The 8,519-nt window shown below is 44.1% G+C and overlaps 1 protein-coding gene across 1 annotated transcript; it reads right to left on the minus strand.

Moving 5' to 3' along the window:
- Nucleotides 1-976: 976 nt before the first annotated feature.
- On the minus strand, nt 977-8,100 carry rhbdl2 (rhomboid, veinlet-like 2 (Drosophila)). The gene is made up of 8 exons (XM_070835586.1): nt 7,690-8,100; nt 5,832-6,075; nt 4,003-4,151; nt 2,880-2,992; nt 2,627-2,727; nt 2,427-2,487; nt 2,262-2,323; nt 977-1,673 (listed from the first exon to the last, which is right to left on the minus strand). Exons 2-8 carry the CDS (start codon nt 6,060-6,062, stop codon nt 1,494-1,496), a joined length of 897 nt encoding a protein of 298 aa, XP_070691687.1. The 5' UTR covers nt 6,063-6,075; nt 7,690-8,100; the 3' UTR covers nt 977-1,493.
- Nucleotides 8,101-8,519: the final 419 nt, after the last annotated feature.

Consider the following 8,519-nt stretch of genomic DNA (forward strand, 5'->3'; position numbering starts at 1 on the left):
TGCGTATCAGCTGATGATCCTGTATCTGTTGTCTTTAGGACCTTTGTCACCTAAGAACCAAACCAAACTGTTAAAAATAAACTAGTTATTTTCAGTATCTTAAAGCAAGGTCCTCACTTACTCTTGAATATTAAACTACACATTTTCATCAATAAAATTCAAGACAAAAACACCAGCTAATATTTCATTTTAAGATATAAATAGCAAATTCTTGCAAATGTCCATGTTTCTGCAATATTGTCTGATGACATGGGATTTTTCGACTGGTGAACTACATAAGGCAACAAAACATTTCCCAATGTTTCCGGGTCAAGGCAAACAAGTTCAGGATAATTGAATATTGATGCGGTGAGTTTGGAAGCTATGGAACTTTCCACATGTGTAAAATGGCTGCCATATGGGTACAATCAAATACACATAAGTGAGTCCCTGCAGCATTAAACAGCAGGTTATCTGCTAACTGACAATGAAATGAACAACCATCAGAAATGTAGTCGGTACTATTGTCTGTATATTCATCAAAATAAAAAATAAAAAATCAATACTCTTCTCCTGTTCCAGATTCAATTTGACAAAAAAATCATTTTGATTAAAGAACATAAAATTTTATTAAAAATACTTTCAATATTGAGCTGTGGAAAAACAAAGTGCAAGAGGTCTGTTTGGTTGTAGTTTCCCATTTATCTTAAATAAATGAAGCACATGAAATAAGATCTGTTTCTGAATTTCAATCCAAACTCTCTTAGACCGGATGTAAAACAGTGATTATCACAGAGTTTTCATTCACACTCATGGAACAGAAAATGAACTACTTACTGAATTATAACATCTTGAAGCTAAAGTTTTGTTTTTGCCAAAGTTAAAAAGATACAAAAAGCATGACAGAAAAATGAATTAGTTTCAACAAGATATGACTGAAAGAATTAACAAATTCTGTGTTTATTGTGGTGGGGTATTTCACCACGTTTGAGGCACATTTCATAAATACTGAGTCCATAAGACTCCACAATGATTCAACAGAAAATAAGCGATATTTGCATTAAAAAAAAGCATAAAATCCGCATAAAAAACAGTCTGGGTATTGTTTCCTATTTAAGAAAATATGGAGTAGGACCAGTGTGTTCATTAATTTCCTGATAATCATGGAATGTTTAAAAATATCTAGTCATAAACACAAAAATCTCAAACACAGACAAAAAAATCCTGTGTGGAATAAGAAAAATATCAGTTACTCACAATATAAACCATTTAATTCAGTTCTAAATTATTGCTTTTCTAAAGGCAAGAAATGCCTTCTGCAATGCTACTTATCAGCAGCAGGAGGCTCCCTTCCACTTTATCTCACAAACTCAGCACTCAAGAGAGGAAAATCTGACATGAAAACAACAGAAAAACCTTGTGCATGACATTCGCGAAGTCCCTGAAAAGCAACTTTGCACATATAAACAGCTTCCTGAGGGAGACATCAAGGCTTTCAGTGCAGCCTGCTGCTCCTACGGTGCTGGGGACAGGAAGATGTTGAAGAGCACGGCAAAGAGCACAAACACCACATAGCCCACTATGCAGAGCCAGAAACGTGGGTCTTTGAGGAGCTTCTTGTTGTAGGCGCTGAAGAAGACGTAGCCGATGGTCATCCCGGCCACGATTCCTCCAAAATGAGCCACGAAGGACACCTAGGAGCAGAGAAGATGAGGTCAGGTTTCAGAATTAGCCCTGTAGGCCTAATTAGTTTAAATTGAGCATAGACTCTGGAGTAATGTCACCCGACCTCACTGAGACGTGGTGAACACCCAAAGAAACTGGCAGGACTGGTTTAACAGCAAAAAACAAATTAGGAGGAGGGGGCGAGGTGGGGGAAGGGAATGAGGAATCAGGCTTTCAGAGTCTGAAGTCTAGTAATCAGGTGGAAAGACAGACCAGTGTCGTCAAACTGGAAGAAGACACTTTAGGCTTTCAGTTGGTTTATTCTTCAGAACTGGGCCACCACTGCTCAAGGTGGATTATTGATTTAAAAAAGAAGCGGGTTGTGTGGACAGCGTGATCAGTCTTTGCCTGTACAGACAGGTTGCTATACATCCCCATGAATATTCAAGCCCCAGCAGGAGCAACTGATCTCTTCTGTAGCCACAAACAAATTAAATCCATCACCAAACAGCGTCAGCCTGGGAGAGGTTAGCTGGATTAGCTGGATCCCTCTGAAAAGCTTTAGCAAGACCCCTTGTCCGTTTTTACTCTGCTGCACGGGGGAAGCACCACCGTACCTTCAAACCAGCCTCGTCATTCACAAATCGTCTGTAGAAAGCAAATCCAAAGTCTGTGCCGACTGGAGGAAGAAAACAGTATTTACATTTATAACACTGTTATAGTACGATCGCAGAAGTTAGAAAAATAACAAAGACAGAATAAAAACAGCAAACAGAGCATACCAAATATCACTATGGCGAGGATGCGAAACACACCGAGGAGAGGAATCATCTCTCGGAAATTCTGTAAATGAAACAGTCACCAGCAGTAAAGAACAATATTAATACTTTAACTTACAACGTGCATAAAACCCTTCTAAAGCGTTAACAACGACGCTTGATGTTCATACTAACTCATCCTATTGACTTGTGTGTAAACTCACCACCACTGCGTTCATAAAATAGCCTCCTATCAGGGCATAAACACCCCCAGAAGCTCCCACCAAAGCACTCAGAGGATCAAAGATGGAGCTGGACAAAGAACCTGAGATGAAACAGACATTTTCAGTTTGGAAATCAGTCTGGACTCGGTCGACCACAAACACGTGTTGACGTTAGATGCCGCGAACACTCGGCTAGTTTAGGATTGTGACAGCTGCTTTTGTAACGATGGAGTGAAAAACGGGTGATTGTCACCTGCCAGCACGCCTGCCAGGTAAACCATCCCCACTTCGAACCCTTTGTGGACCAGCTCCAGCGGGATTCCCAGCAGCAGCTGCATCAACAGGTTTCCCACGATGTGCTGCACACTGAGGAGGCAAAGGGGGGGGGGGGGGGGGGGGGGGGGGGATACACGGATTATACCGGCCATGGTGGTGAAATGTCATACGAATGCACGCCTAGAGCCCTGCAGTGAATTTCATTAAAAGTTATGTAGGAAGTTTTAAAGGGTAAAGGGTCATCTGCACCAAGAAAGACAACTATAACTATAATCCAGTATTAATGATTATGTTCTGTTAACACGCACTGCACACTCCAGCTGGAGGCTATTCAACTGCAGAAACAAACTTTAACTAACGAGGAGCTGCAACTGACAATTACTGTTAGCATCCAAAATAGCTCATGTAAGTAATCAAGTTATTGTTGGTTTTGGTCTCTTCGAGGGATTCATTTACAGTAAGACAAATATATCTCCGGCCTTTACACAAACATCCTGTTGGTTATCTTTCAGTTGGAGCTGCAGAGTGACTGTGGCCATTGTTCCCCCTTCGCTAGTCTGGTTTTCCTACGTGCGTCTGCGTAGTCAGGATTTTTGGTTTTCCTTTCATTTATGTACTCATGGTTTTTAAGACTGTTTTGCTTGCCACGTCACCATGACTTTGCAGTGTTTTGACAGATGCGCCAGCTTTTCAGACAATGACTGTCTGGGCCTTTATGTACCTCTATTAAACAGGCAAATCTCTTTTAAAGCTAACAGCTCTCTGCTGTGTTTGAATCGTTTCGTAACTGTGATTGTAGTGCGTCAGTTAAATAAAAAAAAAAAGGAGGGAAGTGTCAACATCATGACGACACAGACCAAACACAGGAAGACTGTAACGAACAGGGAGGTGCAGCGGCCACAACCTGCAGTCTCAAAAATAACCACAGAACGGCTGAATCGACACTTTTGACGGCATCAAAAAATACACATTATCATGAGCTCGACCAAACTGATCTCTACTGCAGGGCCACGATACCGTGCTGTGGGGGAAAGTGGGAATCCACTCCCCGCACTGACTCAAGCCTTCATTGCGTGGTTAAGGTATGTTAAAGGCCTTACCCAGCGTGGACAAACATGTAGGAGATAAAGCGCCATGCTTCCTCCCTGCACTCAGGCTTGTATGTAAGGGGGCTCCTCCAGATGCTTTCATCCAGGGTCACCCAGTGCTTCTGAGGCTTCCACACAGCGTAGTAGATAAACACTGCCAGCTGATGAGGAACAGACAAGGCACACAAAAGAAGGAGATTAAAAAACGACAAATAATTTTACTTTCTTCCACAAAACGCTGTGTAAATGGCCTTTAGGTTAGCAGCAGCAGGCAGGGGGTGGACGCTAAATCCCAAACAGCTGAGAAAATAACGATGGGAAGAATGAAAAGAGAAGTGCAGATGTTGAAGTATATTTAAGCGACCCCAGCGGGCTCGGACGCTGCAGCTCAGATGCCTGAATGTTTGTATCTGTAGGAATATAAAGCAAAGGCACGCTGAGAAAGAACGCTGCGGCTCAGGCGATCCTCTCTGGGTAAATAAAGCGCCCGCCTCCCCAAACAGGGAAGCATTCACACACATTGAAAATGCAGAAACATTGGACTTCGGTGAGCTGCATAGAGTGAGCTGTTCATCCCCAGGTATGAACAGGCAGCATGCAAAACACTCAACGATAAGAAAGGGAGCAAAGCTTCAACCGATTCGCACGGGGCCAACAAGCAAAATGACTTTAACAGCAGCAAGTTTTACGCTTGGTCCTGCTCATCTCTCTCATATCTATCGGTCCAGTATTTTTAAACAGTGTCAATAGCGGATACAGCTATTCTTCTAGACCCAGTTGGTTAGATGACTGATATCCTGCCCTCCATCCCATGAGGCTTGGATCACAGATGTTGTGCATTACATTGTACATTAGAGAAGATGTGGTTAGACTTTTCACAATATAGTAACCGCTCTCTGAGCATACAGAGACAGTTTCAGAGCATAGCCCAGTCATACCGGCTGTTGGTGATTTTAACTTTTTTTTTCCTTCCACTTTGCTCCTTGCTCCCATACTAATTCCCAGTACAGGAATTATTTTGCAATTTACCGTCAAGATGTTTCTTTGTGTGCATTTTGTTTGGTATTGCGTAGGGGGGTTCGTGGCCAACTGAAGTGCGTTTATCAACCTATACACAGAGTGAACTGACCATCTCTTCTGGCGCGACCGCTCACGAGTCATACGGCTTCTTACCTAAAGCCAAACCCCCTGCTGTTTGTTTAAAGGGCAATCCTAAACACATTCGAAATAGCTCCCTTTAAGACATAGTTGTGGGGAAAATGTGGACACAGCATCCCCCCCCCCCGATCCTCGACATTCCACAAGATGTGTTCATTAACCTGAATCTAAAAGTCAAAAAACACGTCGGTTTCCTGTTTGCACATTCAGCAAAAAGCATCTCTGAGTCCCACCTGTAAGGATCTACTGGTACTGGTCAGGTCTAACCTGAGGCTGCCGCTCATGAAGGCTACTGTTTTCACTGACCCCACGCCCACTGCCTGCTGCTGAGGACTGCACTTGATGAATCAGGACATTCAGAGGCGGCGGCGCAGATGCCAAACGAGACAGACGGAAAGAAAGCTTCACAGTTTAGAGCTTCGTCATTGTGAAAACACACACACTTTCAAATAGTGGCTTCAAAACAGTCAAATAAGTGTCAGGATGTAAATATAACCCACCCAGGCCTCTATAACGTCACCTCAGTGTCTGCTCTACTAAATACAATTACAGCTAATCTATACAGTAATGAACACCGTGGCCGCGGAGGCCAAATGTAGGCTGCATGTAGAATTAGACCACAGGATCCATACTGATCGTACTCGTACAGTATGTGTGTCACGCAACATTCAGGGCAGAGCTACCTCTGCAATACTGATGAGGATGATGAAGATGGGGGGCGGGCAGCAGTTGGCCCGTTCCAGGTACTTGCTGCGTAAATCTTCTGGAAGCATCCATTTGGAGACAGACCGCTGGAACCTCTCACAGCATCCCACCCGTCTGTCCCCGTCAGGCTGCTCTGCTCCGCTCTGGAACGGTCTCCCATCTCGGTCCACGGGGAACGGCTCGCTCTGCTCGAGGTCGAAGTCCCCCATCACCGCCCCAGTCCTGCACAGCAGATTGTATACTCTTACTTACGGGTGGGCGAAATGATGTTAACAGGGATATACATGTATCTCCCATCAATCACTTTAATACACGTTTAATCGCACACATTCAATTTAATTTTCATGTTTGGGCATCATTGGATTTTTAGGATTTTTGCATCAATGTGGTGAAATTCTTTGGTTTTCCTGGTATTCAATTTGCTGCAAAAGCCAAAAACAAACATATCCATTTACAAATGCGTCATTCAAAGAGGTATTTCTACTATTTTGTCCATCCTGTGTAACGAGGGTGCGAACCTCCCTCTCAGTATGACACAATCCAACAGAACCACAAATTACAGCCTCCAAACTAACCATTAAGCTGAATCTGCATCTCTCTAAAACTGACCGAACATCATAACCTTCATGATGGCAGGACTTATTACAGGGCTGCTGTATTGGGCTGTCAGTTTTAGCCAGGTGTCCCTAAGAAGCTGCTAACTATATATATATTTGTTTGAAATAACTTATACTGGATTTTATCTATGTCACCCAGTCCTATTCTAACACACTTCTCTAGTGATGTAATGCAGGTTTTAGGAAAGAGACGCTAATCACCATAAATTGTAGACACAGACTAGTCACAGTTTAGTTTCATTATTGATTAATCATTTTATCTTGCCAGACATGCCAGCCATAACTCCCACAGCCCAAGGTGACATCTTGTTTAGTCCGACCAACAGTCTCATCACGCATGACAAAGAAAAGACCCACATGTTCATATTTGACGTGATGGAAACAGCAAATGACTGGAATCTTTAAAATGTCAAAGACTTTATTGTTCAAAAACTGCTGCTGGTTTAATCTTCTGTCGATTGACAAATCCTTTACTCTGGTGACATAAATTAAACTCAGTTACACATCTGTACCTGTACTTCTACAACATGCATGATTGTCTGCATCTGTCAGACCCCAGAGTCCAGGAGTGCTTCAATGGTCTGCTCGAGATGTCATGTAGTACTGCAATAATGTAACTCACTCTTGGGGTGAAGAACTTTGTCCTGAATCTCATCTATGAAATCGAAAAAAGGTCTAAAGGAGTTATGTTTAACTTTTAAAGTATTAAAAGTGGGAAAGAAGAAATGTACAATTTTCTTCTCCTTTTATCCGACAAACGACTCCTAAAATGTTCAGTTTGTGCTGCTTGTGGCTCAGCGACATCTGCTGTTTGAATTTCAGATGGAACGAAACACACATCTTAAGGAAGATCTCACGTAACAACAAATGACAGTACAAACAGCACAGGTTTTAAACTAAAGCACAGTAAATATGTCATTGTGACCCCTTTAGTGTGGAGTTTCATTCTTCCCATGATGTTTCCCTGACTGGGGACCACAGTTGGAGCACAGAGCTGCAGCCTCACACACTGACTTTGTTCCAGTGGCCTGTTAATCAGTGTTTCCTGTTTACTGGGCGTTGCTGATGTAAATACTCTGATTTTGTGTTACTGAATCCACACAGTTTCTACTCCAAATCAGATCTAGTTCCTGCTCCCCGTCACTGTAGACTAGACGGTCCCACTGTTAGTCTCCCTGTGGTTTAGTAATCCACCCCCCACCCCCCGTGGCCCACTCACCTACAGCTCCACCAGGAAGAGTCCGGATGGCTCCGCGCGCTCCAACGCGCACAAACACTGATCCGACCAAACTAACTGAAGCAGCTGGCCGTGAGAGCGGACAGGTGACAGGTGAGGAAGTCCGCAGCGCCTTCAGCAGCCTTCCTCCATGTTTTCACACAGCCCGGCGGAGTCCCTTCTTCAAGCCGCCCGTCCCTGTGAGACCAGAGGAAGCACAACCCACAAAAAAAACCAAAAGCTCTAGGAGATAATTATAGCCCTCTCATCGCTTTTTCCTGCAACAAGCTTCCTTCCTTTCCCATCCTGAACAAACCAGCAGTGTTCCTCTCCTCCTCCTCTCAGCTCCTGCGGACTCTCTGCACGGACAGCAGACGTCTGCAGCCCGTGCGCCACCACAGCACCCTACCTGCTCCACAGGGCCACACCTGGGATCCGTGACGTCACACACACACACACAAGAGAGGGGTGGGGGGGGATTCGGACTTTTGGCACAGACACCCCCCTCCCCCTCCCCCGTCCACCCCCCCCACATGCAGGAGAGGCCATATAAGCGACCTTCTGTGATCTACTGTCATAAACTCCTATAAATTCTGGAGCTCCTGGTCCACTAAGGCGCACAGAGGCCCCGCTCTCATCTAAATGTGCCATTACCTCACATGTACCACGAGGGGGCGCTAGAGCCCACGACTGAGAACAACGATTTGTGTTCATTTCAGACTGCTTTCAAAGAAAATACTGTACATTTACGTGCGACCCGCTCATTATTCATAAACAAAATGCATTTGTCCGGCATCACTGTCACCAGGAGGTGTGGTAGCATCTCCTGATCA

The sequence above is a fragment of the Pempheris klunzingeri genome, chromosome 8 (genome assembly GCF_042242105.1).
Source record: "Pempheris klunzingeri isolate RE-2024b chromosome 8, fPemKlu1.hap1, whole genome shotgun sequence".
Taxonomy (NCBI): Eukaryota; Metazoa; Chordata; class Actinopteri; order Acropomatiformes; family Pempheridae; genus Pempheris; species Pempheris klunzingeri.